Source organism: Phyllobates terribilis, unplaced genomic scaffold (assembly GCF_046119375.1).
Source record: "Phyllobates terribilis strain yellow unplaced genomic scaffold, ASM4611937v1 Scaffold_1__5_contigs__length_1240528914, whole genome shotgun sequence".
NCBI lineage: Eukaryota > Metazoa > Chordata > Amphibia > Anura > Dendrobatidae > Phyllobates > Phyllobates terribilis.
The window spans coordinates 908,900,299-908,915,198 of NW_027362761.1; the positions used below are offsets into that span (position 1 = coordinate 908,900,299).

The following is a 14,900-nucleotide window of genomic DNA, read 5'->3' on the forward strand; positions in this document are numbered from 1 at the left end:
GTTGGCCCCCTTAAAAATAGTCTGGGTGAAATGGTGGATGAGGAAGCAGCCAATATGCTAAATGATTTTTTTTCAACCGTATTTACACAAGAAAATCGCATGACAGAAAACATGATTAGTGATAACAAAAATTCTCCAGTAAATGTCACTTGCTTAACCCAGCAGGAAGTACGGCGGCATCTAAAAATCACTAAAGTTGACAAATCCCCGGGCCCGGATGGGATACACCCGCGAGTACTGCAGGAATTAAGTAACATAGATCGACCATTCTTTTTAATCTTTAAAGATTCCATAATAACAGGGTCTGTACCACAGGACTGGCGTATAGCAAATGTGGTGCCAATATTCAAAAAGGGGACAAAAACCGAACTTGGAAGTTATAGGCCGGTAAGCTTAACCTCTACTGTCGGTAAAATCCTGGAGGGTTTCCTAAGAGATGCTATAATAGAGTATCTGAAGAAGAATAACCTCATGACCCAATATCAACATGGGTTTACGAGGGACCATTCCTGTCAAACTAATCTGATCACTTTTTATGAGGAGGCAAGTTCTGGACTGGACCAAGGAAATGCAGTGGATGTTGTGTATATGGACTTTTCAAAAGCTTTTGATAAGGTTCCACACAAAAGGTTGATACATAAAATGAGAACAATGGGGATAGGGGAAAATATATGTAGGTGGGTTAAGAATTGGCTCAGTGATAGGAAACAAAGGGTGGTTATTAATGGAAAACACTCAGACTGGGTCTCAGTTAACAGTGGGGTACCACAGGGGTCAGTATTGGGTCCCCTTCTTTTTAACATATTTATTAATGACCTTGTAGAGGGCATACAGAGTAATATTTCAATATTTGCAGATGACACTAAACTCTGCAGGGTAATCAATACAGAGGAGGACAATTGTATAATACAGGAGGATCTATGTAAACTAGAAGCTTGGGCTGATAAATGGCAAATGACCTTTAATTTAATAGGGATAAATGTAAGGTAATGCACTTGGGCAGAGGAAATAAAATGTATAATTACATGCTTAATTGTAAAACACTGGGCAAAACTGTAACTGAAAAAGACCTGGGTGTATTGGTGGACAACAAGCTCACGTTTAGTGGCCAGTGTCAGGCTGCTGCTGCAAAGGCAAATAAAATAATGGGATGCATTAAAAGAGGCATAGATGCTCATGAGGAGAACATAATTTTACCTCTATACAAGTCACTAGTGCGACCACACTTAGAATACTGTGTACAGTCCTGGTCTCCACTGTATAAGAAAGACATAGCTGAACTAGAGCGGGTGCAGAGAAGAGCGACCAAGGTTATTAGAGGACTGGGGGGTCTGCAATACCAAGACAGGTTATTACACTTGGGGTTATTTACTGTGGAAAAAAGAAGGCTTAGGGGTGATCTTATTACTATGTACAAGTATATGAGGGGACAGTACAAAGACCTTTCTACTGATCTTTTTACTGTGAGGCCTGAGACGGGGACAAGGGGGCATCTTCTACGTCTGGAGGAAAGAAGGTTTAATCATAATCACAGACGGGGATTCTTTACTGTAAGAGCAGTGAGACTATGGAACTCTGCCGTATGATGTGGTAATGAGTGATTCACTGTTAAAATTTAAGAAGGGCATGGATGCCTTTCTTGAAAAGTATAATAATACAGGTTATAAATGCTAGATTCCTTGATAGGGCATTGATCCAGGGAACTAGTCTGATTTTCGTATGGAGTCGGGAAGGAATTTTTTTCCCCAATGTGGAGCTTAGTGTTGGCCACATGGGTTTTTTTTGCCTTCCTCTGGATCAACAAGTTAGGCTATGGGTTGAACTAGGCGGACTTAGTTTTTTTTAAGGTTGAAGGAAGACTATGTTGCATACATGTGCTTGCATTCCAAGGAACAGAAAGCTAAGGAGATGGATGGCCTCATGATCATGAATAATTTACTTGTTGTGTAGGAGGCTGACCACTACTGCTGTCTACCTTCTGAACTTTGTGTTGAAGCCTGATTTGTCTTCTGGAGGATGTGTTGCATTCCAGTGTCCAACTGTGTCCTGGTTTCCACAATATTAACCCAGTGTGAAGGCGTCAGTGAGATGGACCATTCCTGGCCACATGTTTGTGGTTAGGCTGTCCTTCCCACTAAATGCACTGGGGAGGGCACAGATAATGTTTTGGTATGCGCGCTTGTGTATAAGGCGCACCGGGACGAATAGGGGCGGCTGGGGACCGTGTGTGGGCACCCGGCCGCGGGGCGGCTCGGGACCGAGTATGGATACCAGGCCGCCGACACAGCCATGACGTGGTGGCCGGATTCTGCCTACACATGCCTAAAAGGCCCAGTTTCAAGTGCAAGCAGTATGGTATTGGAGCCTGGGGGTGGGTGGCAGGCTGCATACTTTACTTGCATTGCAAGGAATGGGTGAGGTACAATTGAACACTGCCCTGGGACAAGGACTTGCACGGGGATAGTTGCCAGTCTGCATCTTCTGATGCTGCAATGATCACTTCTGATGGGCACACTTTTAGGCACTGACCTGGGTGTCAGAGATGCTTCCATGGGTCTTCCCCATGCTGTTCCCATGTCTTTTCAGCACTGTATGCATGTGTCACACAGCACATGGCCAGATAAGGTTGTAAAATGTTAAAATGACATTTCTCGGTGAATGCTTTTGTCACGGTTGAAAGCAATACAAAGTGCAAAAAACGCATAAAAAATGCTACTTGTGAACATAGCCCAAGGTGTGGAGGAGTATTTTTTTTTTGGTTATTTATTTTACCTTATACACAAGTCTTTACCCTGGAAAGAATGTTCCTTAACATATTTCACAGGAAAGCAGTTTCAGTTTAATTTTTGAACGTTTTATTGTGAGCCCTTAAAAGTGGCTTAATACCTCTGACCACGTTGTTGACAGCAGTGACCTGGGGGTCAGAAATGCTTTCTGGGGCGATCCCCATGCTGTCCCCATGTCATTTGAGCACTGTCGTTTTGGGCACTTTTTAGCCTTTCTACAGACTGCCGTGGGTGCCGCCACAAAAATGCTCGGGTCTCCCATAGACTAACATTGGGCTTGTTGCTCAGGTCGAGCACCCGAATATCACGGTGTGCTCGGCCCGAGCTTCGAGCACCCGAGCATTTTAGTGCTCGCTCAACACTAATAGTGACCCTTAATTCAATTTGTGGGTACAGATTAATTCCCAATAGTTGTTGCAAAAAGGGATATCCAGATTGTCATGAGCAAGGTAAATGTTTTAGCTAAATAGCAGATGGAAAATCAATCTTCAGGAATCCCATGACAGAATTCCCTAACACTTAATCCCTGTATCCCAACGTGTTTCCCCCCATAGGAATTTATCCGGGGCAGATCAGAGGACATCACCAGGAGTCAAAAATAAGACCATGTCCTGTGGCCAGAAAGAAATCATATGTGCAACATCATGGTTAGGAGCCCTGTACTTATATTTGACTCCTGGTGATGTCTCCTGATAAACCCCAGATCAATTCCTATGGCTGTGTGCCCACGATGCGTTTTTTTTTTAACCGTTTCCGGAGCGGCAAAAACGCTGCAGAAATGCTTAAAAACGCATGGTAGAAGGCCTGCTATGTTCCCCAATGATAATCCACATGTGCTGTGCACATGCTGCGGAAATTTCCGCTGCCATTTATCATTGCGGAAAAAAGCGCAGCACTGCCAATTATTTTGCGGAAGTGCTGCGTTTCCGCCGCCATTGACTTGCATTAGACCACATGGATTACGCATCACTGTATATGTACAGTACAGACCAAAAGTTTGGACACACCTCATTTAAAGATTTTTCTGTATTTTCATGACTATGAAAATTGTACATTCACACTGAAGGCATCAAAACTATGAATTAACACATGTGGAATTATATACTTAACAAAAAAGTGTGAAACTACTGAAAATATGTCTTATATTCTAGGTTCTTCAAAGTAGCCACCTTTTGCTTTGATAACTGCTTTGCACACTCTTGGCATTCTCTTGATGAGCTTCAAGAGGTAGTCACCGGAAATGGTCTTCCAAAAATCTTGAAGGAGTTCCCAGAGATGCTTGGCACTTGTTGGCCCTTTTGCCTTCACTCTGCGGTACAGCTCACCCCAAACCATCTCGATTGGGTTCAGGTCTGGTGACTGTGGAGGCCAGGTCATCTGGCGTAGCACCCCATCACTCTCCTTCTTGGTCAAATAGCCCTTACACAGCCTGGAGGCGTGTTTGGGGTCACTGTCCTGTTGAAAAATAAATGATAGTCCAACTAAACGCAAACCGGATGGAATAGCATGCCGCTGCAAGATGCTGTGGTAGCCATACTGGTTCAGTATGCCTTCAATTTTGAATAAATCCCCAACAGTGTAACCAGCAAAGCACACCCACACCATCACACCTCCTCCTCCATGCTTCACGGTGGGAACCAGGCATGTAGAGTCCATCCGTTCACCTTTTCTGCGTCGCACAAAGACACGGTGGTTGGAACCAAAGATCTCAAATTTGGACTCCTCAGACCAAAGCAAAGATTTCCACTGGTCTAATGTCCATTCCTTGTGTTCTTTAGCCCAAACAAGTCTCTTCTGCTTGTTGCCTGTCCTTAGCAGTGGTTTCCTAGCAGCTATTTTACCATGAAGGCCTGCTGCACAAAGTCTCCTCTCAACAGTTGTTGTAGAGATGTGTCTGCTGCTAGAACTCTGTGTGGCATTGACCTGGTCTCTAATCTGAGCTGCTGTTAACCTGCGATTTCTGAGTCTGGTGACTCAGAAAAACATATCCTCAGAAGCAGAGGTGACTCTTGGTCTTCCTTTTCTGGGGCGGTCCTCATGTGAGCCAGTTTCTTTGTAGCGCTTGATTGTTTTTGCAACTGCACTTGGGGACACTTTCAAAGTTTTCCCAACTTTTCGCACTGACTGACCTTCATTTCTTAAAGTAATGATGGACACTCGTTTTTCTTAACTTAGCTGCTTTTTTCTTGCCATAATACAAATTCTAACGGTCTATTCAGTAGGAATATCAGCTGTTTATCCACCTGACTTCTGCACAACACAACTGATGGTCCCAACCCCATTTATAAGGCAAGAAATCCCACTTATTAAACCTGACAGGGCACACCTGTGAAGTGAAAACCATTTCCGGTGACTACCTCTTGTAGCTCATCAAGAGAATGCCAAGAGTGTGCAAAGCAGTCATCAAAGCAAAAGGTGGCTACTTTGAAGAACCTAGAATATAAGACATATTTTCAGTTGTTTCACACTTTTTTGTTAAGTATATAATTCCACATGTGTTAATTCATAGTTTTGATGCCTTCAGTGTGAATGTACAATTTTCATAGTCCTGAAAATACAGAAAAATCTTTAAATGAGAACGTATGTCCAAACTTTCAGTCTGTACTGTAGATGCGCATTCCATGCGTTATAATGTGCGGATGGTACCCAGATCTAGAGAAGTGGAGACTCTCCTTCGGACCCGGGTACCATAGAAAACTGTAAAAAAAAAAAAAAAAAAAAAAAAAGAATATAATAAAAAATAAATATATACTTACCTTCTGGTGGCCCCCGCTCTCCTTCTCTTCACTTGCCGGCTGTTCATGATGGACTGAAGGACCTGCGCTGACGTCAGTCATGTGACGTGTCACGCGATGCTGACGTCGGCAGGTCCTTCAGTGTAACGCGATCTGCCGGCAGCCGGGACCGTGAAGCAAGACTGCTTGGGCCATCGGAAGGTAAGTATAGATTTATTTTTTGACATTCTCTCTGGTCACACTATATAAATCCATGCTGTTTGCATGGATTTATATAGTGTGACCAAGTTGACAAGCACTTTCCAAGTGATGCTAAAAGCGCTTGTCAACCCGCATGCGGAAATGCAAGTGAAGAACGCTTCACTTCCGCTTGTCCCTGGCAGGAAAACGCATGTACAATCCGCATGCATTTTTTTTTCTGCCAGGGAGATGCAGAAACGCTCAGGAAAAAATCCTGAGCATTTCTGCATCGTGGGCACATAGCCTATGGGGGAAAACGCGTCGGATTAAAGTTTTAGGGAATTCGGTCATGGGATTACTGAAGATTGATTTTCCATCTGCTATTTAGCTAAGTATTTACCTTGCTCATGACAATCTTGTTACTCCTTATTGCAACAACTATTGGGAATTAATCTATACCCACATATTGAATTAAGGGTCATTATCCTATTCATGACAATTTTATTACCCTTTTGTTATAGCTATGATGAATTGATTTATATCTATATACTGTACTAAGGGCTATATTTATCTAATTATTTGTGGGATAACAATCTCTTCTTTTATCTGTGCACTATATATTAGCGGTGTGTTAGGGACCTGAGGGACAGCCGTCGTTGAGCAGGGGCACCATACCTTTTCAAAGTAGGGTGCTAACCTCCGCTGTCAGGCTGGGGGTGTCTATTAGGGCCATTGCAGGGTTGTGTTAGTGAGCACTTTTGCTTCAAATTATTTAAATCTGTGTAACAGGTATCATTTTGTCCCTCTCATGCCTCATATTATAATAGATACACCCCTTAATATTTTTAAATTTTGTTGAGCGTTTGTAACTTTATATATTAAAAGTTGCAATGTGGAAGTTAGCAGTTCCTGAAAAATTCTTAAAGGGGTTCTCCAGTCAAAGTGATAAGTCTGCAGTCACTCCATACCTTGTAGTCGGACGCGCCCACTGGCTGTCCACGTCACTAGACGGGGCTTGGCCTCGCTCCATACAAGTGAATGGAGCGAGGCGGCGCTGAATGGGCGGGGTTATGTATAATATATACAGTACAGACCAAAAGTTTGGACACACCTTATTTAAAGATTTTTCTGTATTTTCATGACTATGAAAATTGTACATTCACAATGAAGGCATCAAAACTATGAATTAACACATGTGGAATTATATACTTAACAAAAAAGTGTGAAACAACTGAAAATGTCTTATATTCTAGGTTCTTCAAAGTAGCCACCTTTTGCTTTGAAGACTGCTTTACACACTCTTGGCATTCTCTTGATGAGTTTCAAGAGGTAGTCACCGGAAATGGTTTTCTCTTCACAGGTGTGCCCTGTCAGGTTTAATAAGTGGGATTTCTTGCCTTATAAATGGGGTTGGAACCATCAGTTGTGTTGTGCAGAAGTCTGGTGGATACACAGCTGATAGTTCTACTGGGTAGACTGTTAGCTGATTTTTTCTTGCCGTAATACAAATTCTAAGTAAAGAAAAACGAGTGGCCAACATTACTTTAAGAAATGAAGGTCATTCAGTGCGAAAAATTGGGCAAACTTTGAAAGTGTCCCCAAGTGCAGTTGCATAAACCATCAAGCGCTACAAAGAAACTGGCTCACATGAGGACTTCCCAAGGAAAGGAAGACCAATAGTCACCTCTGCTTCTGAGGATAAGTTTATCCGAGAAACCAGCCTCAGAAATCGCAGGTTAACAGCAGCTTAGATTAGAGACCAGGTCAGTGCCACACAGAGTTCTAGCAGCAGACACATCTCTACAACAACTGTTAAGAGGAGACTTTGTGCAGCAGGCCTTCATGGTAAAATAGCTGCTAGGAAACGACTGCTAAGGACAGGCAACAAGCAGAAGAGACTTGTTTGGGCTAAAGAACACAAGGAATGGACATTAGACCAGTGGAAATCTGTGCTTTGGTCTGATGAGTCCAAATTTAAGATCTTTGGTTCCAACCACCGTGTCTTTGTGCGACGCAGAAAAGGTGAACGGATGGACTCTACATGCCTGGTTCCCACCGTGAAGCATGGAGGAGGAGGTGTGATGGTGTGGGGGTGCTTTGCTGGTGACACTGTTGGGGATTTATTCAAAATTGAAGGCATACTGAACCAGCATGGCTACCACAGCATCTTGCAGTGGCATGCTATTCCATCCGGTTTGCGTTTTAGTTGGACCATCATTTATTTTTCAACAGGACAGTGACCCCAAACACACCTCCAGGCTGTGTAAGGGCTATTTGACCAAGGAGAGTGATGGGGTGCTACACCAGCTGACCTGGCCTCCACAGTCACCAGACCTGAACCCAATCGAGATGGTTTGGGGTGAGCTGGACTGCAGAGTGAAGGCAAAAGGGCCAACAAGTGCTAAGCATCTCTGGGAACTCCTTCAAGATTGTTGGAAGACCATTTCCGGTGACCACCTCTTGAAGCTCATCAAGAGAATGCCAAGAGTGTGCAAAGCAGTCATCAAAGCAAAAGGTGGCTACTTTGAAGAACCTAGACTATAAGACATATTTTCAGTTGTTTCACACTTTTTTGTTAAGTATATAATTCCACATGTGTTAATTCATAGTTTTGATGCCTTCAGTGTGAATGTACAATTTTCATTGTCATGAAAATGCAGAAAAATCTTTAAATGAGAAGGTGTGTCCAAACTTTTGGTCTGTACTGTATAGAATATTCAGATGTCCTTTAGATATATGTAGTGGAGCTTTTGAAATTATATAATAAACTTGCACCCTTTAGTGACTTTTATGTGGCACTAAAAGGTGTTTAGCTTTGTTTAGCCAAATGAAATAACTTAAAAAATGACGTGGGGTCCCCCCCCTATTTTTGGTAACCAGCAAAGGTAAAGTAGACAGCTGTGGTCTGATAATATCAGGCTGGGAAAGTCCATGCTTATTGAGCCCATCCTAAAAATACCAGCCCGCACTTGCCCCAGAAGTGGCGCATCACATAAGATGCGCCAATTCGGGAGCTTTGTCCGGCTCTTCCCGATTACTGTGGTGCGGTGGCAATCGGGGGTAATAGTAGTTGGGGTTGATATCAGCTGTGATTTCTCAGGCTGGGAAAGGCCCAATAATCATGGAGCTCCCCAGTCTGATGATATCAGCCCACAGGTGTCAGCTTTACCTTTGTTATAAAAAATGAGGGAGACCCTATGTTGATATTTATTTATTAGGTTAAACAAAGCTAAACGCCCTTTAGTACCACATGAAAGACACTAAAGGTTGCCAATTTATTACATGCAGGGGGCTTGTGATATTATATACAGGTGCATCTCACTAAATTAGAATATCATCAAAAAGTTAATTTATTTCAGTTCTTCAATACAAAATGTGAAACTCATATATTATAAAGAGTCATTACAAACAGTGATCTATTGCAAGTGTTTATTTCTGTTAATGTTGATGATTATGGCTTACAGCCTATGAAAACACAAGTCCTTATCTCAGTAAATTAGAATACTTTATAACAACAGCTTGAAAAATGTTTTTAAAATCCGAAATGTTGGCCTACTGAAATGTATGTTCAGTAAATGCACTCAATACTTGGTTGGGGCTGCTTTTGCATTAATTACTGCATCAATGTGGCTTGGAATGGAGGCGATCAGCCTGTGGCACTGCGGAGGTGTGATGGAAGCCCAGGTTGGTTTGATGGCAGCCTTCAGCTTGTCTGCATTGTTGGGTCTGGTGTCTCTCATCTTCCTCTTGACAATACCCCATAGATTCTCTATGGGGTTAAGGTCAGGCGTGTTTGCTGGCCAATCAAGCACATTTGATACTGTTGTTTGTAAACCAAGTATTGGTACTTTTGGCTGCGTGGACAGGTGCCAAGTCCTGCTGGAGAATGAAATTTCCATCTCCAAAAAGCTTGTCGGCAGAGGGAAGCATTAAGTGCTCTACAATCTCCTGGTAGACGGCTGCGCTGACTTTGGTCTTGATAAAACACAGTGGACCTACACCAGCAGATGACATGGCTCCCCAAACCATCACTGATTGTGGAAACTTCACACTAGACCTCCAGCAGCTTGGATTGTGTGCCTCTACATTCTTCATCCAGACTTTGGGACCTGATTTCCAAATGAAAATTGGAACTCTGGGACCTTGTGGAGTGTCAATGACTGCCTTCTGGACATCTTTCAAGTCAGCAGTCTTCCCCAATGATTGTTAAACCTACTGAAACAGACTAAGGGACCTTTTTTAAATGCTTAGGAAGCCTTTGCAGGTGTTTTTTGTTGTTTTTTTTTAATTTACTGAGATAATGACTTGTGTTTTCATTGGCTGCAAGCCATAATAATCAACATTAACAGAAATAAACACTTGAAATAGATCACTCTGTAATGACTCTATATAATATGAGGTTCAATTTTTGTATTGAAGAACTGAAATAAATTAACTTTTTGATGATATTCTAATTTGGTGAGATGCACCTTTATCTGCAGGATATCTATTCTGCATTCTATCTATTCTATTTATCCATTATATATCTAATATCTTTCTATCATCTATCTATTTATCTTTTTATAGAAAATTGCTGTAATAGTTTGTAAACTAGCTTTAAGTTACATAGAGAATTACCGTATGTTTAAGATACACATGTCATACGGATGCTAGCCAAGAGAAAATTGCACACTCACATGACTTGCTGTGTGGCATACGCAGGTCACTCGCATGCCATGCGTCCCAACTTTTCAGGATGAACATCGGAGTGGTTTTGCATACGCTCGTGTGACTCCAGCATTAGTGGTGTGAATGTGGAGCATGCTTTGGGCTTTGTGTTTTGCACCCTTATAATTTTATGGAGTCATGAAGGTGTAAAAAATTAACATGGTTTTTGAAGATCAATGTAAATTTACACTGTGGTATCACAAAATATGTAAGCACATGTAAAATGAAAATGTATTTTTAATTTACAGTTTGCCATTCAGAAAGTAAAAACATTGGAGGCCCTCCTTTGTTACCGGTGGAACAAAATGTATTTCCAGAGGTTTCAGGTGCTTCAATAAAATACGTTGGTAAGTATACTTATTTTAGCATCTGCTATCCTGTTGTCACTTTTATTGTAAATCTGTTCGATATATATACACGAGCACTTCAGTCATCCAACTATTGGTTGAAAGTTCCTCTGGTGTGTATTTCAGAAAATACTGGGGCAAATGCTGTCTTGACTGACATCCCCCCCCATTGCCACAGTTTTGGCAAATGCGCAGAGTATGCTTTCTCTTGAAGTTGGCTATTTACCGGTTCAATGCATATTCTGATACTTTGGTGATGTGTGAATATGCAATTTTAGTGAACACGGTCAGCCAGATTTAATCTAGGAAGCACTGAGCTGGCCTGTGTTCCAGACGGTGGGCCCTCCCACAGTGCACCTGGAACTTAATTTGCTTACTTTTAAATAAAAAAAGTTTCCTTGAAATCTAGCTCACAGATTTTGGAACAAAGGGTAAGATTATTTTTAGGGCTGTTGTCCTACTAGTAGATCTGCTTACTTTAGATTTTCTTGTTGCCGTCATACAGTAGATTCTCTTTAATGCCACAGCCCCACTATCAGTATTTGGTCAGTATTTAGTCAGAAAAACACATTAAAGAGATTTTACATACACTAATCTTATATATCTTACTAAGGCCACAGCCTCACTATCAGTATTTGGTCAGTATTTATTCAGTATTTTTTTCTCTGGACTGGGAGCCAAAACCAGGAGTGGGTGATACATACATACATACATACATACATATATACATACATACATACCACTCCTGAGAAAAAATACAGTTACAGTATAGTTACAACTATTACTTCCCAACCCTTCTCTAGGCTGTCTTTTTAGCAGGAACTTAAGAGCAAACCCTGATTCAAGCCCCAGTCTTCCTGCTGCTCTGGAACAGTCCTAAGATGTGACGATTGGATTACTTCTTCCTGAAGGGCAGGCCCCACTTGAGTCCACTTGGATCCATCTTCTGCCTCAAGCATCTCAATAATTATGTTTGAATCTATCAATACCATGTAGCTGTCACCCAAGGTGTGGGAAAGACTAAGTGCTGGCGAAGGGATGAGGGGAATGGAGCCCAGACACTAGGGAAAGGGGGGAGTGGAGACCTCCTAGTCTGATCTGATATCACCCTGTCTGCCCTATCGTCCCTATATTGGTTCCTCACCAATCGCCGCACAGGAACCTAAAACCCTGTATTTCTTTAGAGCTAGGCCCTGGCTAGGGAAGAGGGATGATGAGCACTAGTCAGTCAGTCCCCACTAACAACTAAAGACAACAAGGTAGACGGACATGGGGGGTAAATTAACTTGGCTTGAGCTGACTTCAGAGAGATTACACTCACATCTTCTTTGCACCAGAGAGGAAGTAAGCAGACTGCACTCGCTCCAAGCTTTCACAAGGAAACATGAATATCACCGGTGCCTCCCTCTAGCAACAATAAGTATTTAAACACCCATGACTATGTTTCAAATTAGAACACACTCCAAAATTGCAATAAAGACTGGTCCTTTTTGAGTCATCTGCATATGTAGCTTTGCAGGGGAAAGAGTGAGAGAGTGGCCAATCTCAGTCCGCGTTGAACTTTGATCACTGCCTACACATATAAGCAAAAGTAAAATTGGAGACTCCGTATTCAAGAATGCACATATATACAGTGGCTTACAAAAGTATTCACCCCCCTTTCCTTGGCATTTTTTGTGTTTTGCTACATTACAACCTGGAATTTTTTTTTATTTTTTTTATCACTTCATGTAAAGGACATGCCTACAACTGTGTGAGCGTATTGATGTTCCTTTTTTATTGCGAAGCAAAGAAGGAATAGTACAAAATAACTGAAAACTTCAGTGTGCATAACTATTCACCCCCTTAAAGTTAGTACTTTGCAGAGCCTCCTTTTGCAGCAATTACAGCTACAAGTCGCTTTGGAAAAGTCTCTGAGCTTTCCACATCTTGCCACTGGGATGGATTTTTGCCCAGTCCTCAAGGCAAAACTGCTCGAGCTACTTAAAGCTGTTCACCAGAGGAAACCACCTATCTTCAAGTCTGACCACAGATTCTCAAAAGTCTCGAAGTCGATCACAGCATTTCTGGGGCAGGCAGAAGTAAGAGTGTCCCGCTTACCTTGGATCAGAGAGGGTCCTGATCATTGCCATGGTGACCCGGGTCACTAGGCATCAGGAAGTTAGATAAATCTTGCGAACGATCTAACTAACTTGTTCCAGTGCAGAGCTGACAGTCTGCATAGCACAAGGATGCTGCTGCATCTCAGCCTGCAAAAAATGAAAGTCCCATAGTGGGACAAAGTGTAAAAGTGAAAAACGATCAGAAAGTGAAAATTTTGGGGGGTGAAAATATATATAAAAAAATGATCCAAAAAAAAAAAAAATATATACTGTAGCCATAAATAAATATTAGGAAAACAAAAACATTAAACGTACACCTATTTGGTATCGCCGCGTCCGGAACCGGGCTGTGGAGTCGGTAAGCCAAACCTCCAACTCCTCAATTTCCATGACTCCGACTCCCTCGTACATGGCTCATGTGTTAGTGATACTGTAGCACAGATTCATCTCAGCTAAAAGTCTAGACCTGTGTTCCCAAACTCCAGTCCTCATGGACCCCACAGGTCATGTTTTCAGGATTTCCTTAGTATTGCACAGGTGATGGAAGTATCATCAAGGCATCAGGAATTCTCTCACCTGTGCAATACTATGGAAATCCTGAAAACATGACCTGTGGGGTCCTTGAGGACTGGAGTTTGGGAAACACTGGTCTAGACCCTTAGATCAGGAATAGGAAGACATTTATAGGACATTTCATAACTTTCCCAAATTCTTATGAAAAAATATTCCCCACAAAATGCATTGAACTGCTGCACCCAATTTATTATATATTTTAGGAGTTGGAGTCAGTCCATTTTATACTCACTCAGACTACACCAAAATGGACACCGACTCCACAGACCTGTCCGGAATGACCTGACCTATAAAACTGTCCCACTAATTAACCCCTTTAGTGAACACTGTAATAAAAATCAATAAAAACTATGCTTTATCATCATATCGACAAACAAAATATGGAATAAAACACAATCAAAAAGACGAATGTAAATAAAAATGGTGCCGCTGAAAACGTCTTGTCCTGAAAAAAACAAGCTGACATACAGCTCCATCAGCCAAAAAATAAAAGTTATACTTCTCAGAATAAAGCGATGCAAACATTTTTTTTTTCTATAAAAGTTTTTGTGTATGAGTGCCAAAACATAAAAAAAAAAAAAATGTAGTATTGCTCTAAAAGTACTGACCCGAAGAATAACACTGCCTTATCAATTTAACCACATGCGGAATGGCATAAAAATAAATTCTGAATTGTTGTTTTTGGTTTATTCTGCCTCCCAAAAATCTGAATAGAAAGTGATCAAAAAATGTAATTTGCCCGAAAATAGTACCAATAAAAACATCAACTTGTCCCGCAAAAAACAAGCCCTTACATCACTGTCGGCCGAAATACTGAAAAATGATTGCAAAAACTAGTCTTTGCAAAAAAAAGCATTTTTTAGTGTGTGACAGCTGCCAAATGTAAAAACCCGATATGAATTTTGGTATCGCTGTAGTCGCACCGACCCGAAGAATAAAGTCATCACTTATACCGCACGAGGAACGGAGTAAAAAATAATCTCTAGGGTTGTATTGGGGTTGTGCTAGGGTTGTATTGGGGCTGCGCCAGGGTTGTATTGGGGTTGTACTGTGGTTTTATTGGGGTTGCGCCAGGGTAGTATTGGGGTTGTGCCAGGGTAGTATTGGGGTTGTGCCAGGGTAGTATTGGGGTTGTGCCAGGGTAGTATTGGGGTTGTGCCAGGGTAGTATTGGGGGTTGTGCCAGGGTAGTATGGGGTTTGCGCTAGGATTGTATTGGGGTTGCGCTAGGGTTGTATTGGGGTTGCGCTAGGGTTGTAATGGGGTTGTGTTGGGGCTGCGCTGGGGTTTTGTGTTGGGGCTGCGCTGGGGTTTTGTGTTGGGGCTGCGCTGGGGTTTTGTGTTGGGGCTGCGCTGGGGTTTTGTGTTGGGGCTGCGCTGGAGTTTTGTGTTGGGGCTGCGCTGGGGTTTTGTGTTGGGGCTGCGCTGGAGTTTTGTGTTGGGGCTGCGCTGGGGTTTTGTGTTGGGGCTG

General features: G+C 42.2%; 1 protein-coding gene across 1 annotated transcript in view; it reads left to right on the forward strand.

Annotated features, from left to right (window-relative positions):
* Window positions 1-14,900, forward strand: part of ADAD1 (adenosine deaminase domain containing 1) — a 178,078-nt gene that overhangs the window by 41,271 nt on the left and 121,907 nt on the right. Inside the window, exon 4 of the mRNA XM_073655618.1 lies at window positions 10,657-10,755. Coding sequence (XP_073511719.1) covers window positions 10,657-10,755 — 99 coding nt within the window. The remainder of the gene's footprint in view (window positions 1-10,656; window positions 10,756-14,900) is intronic.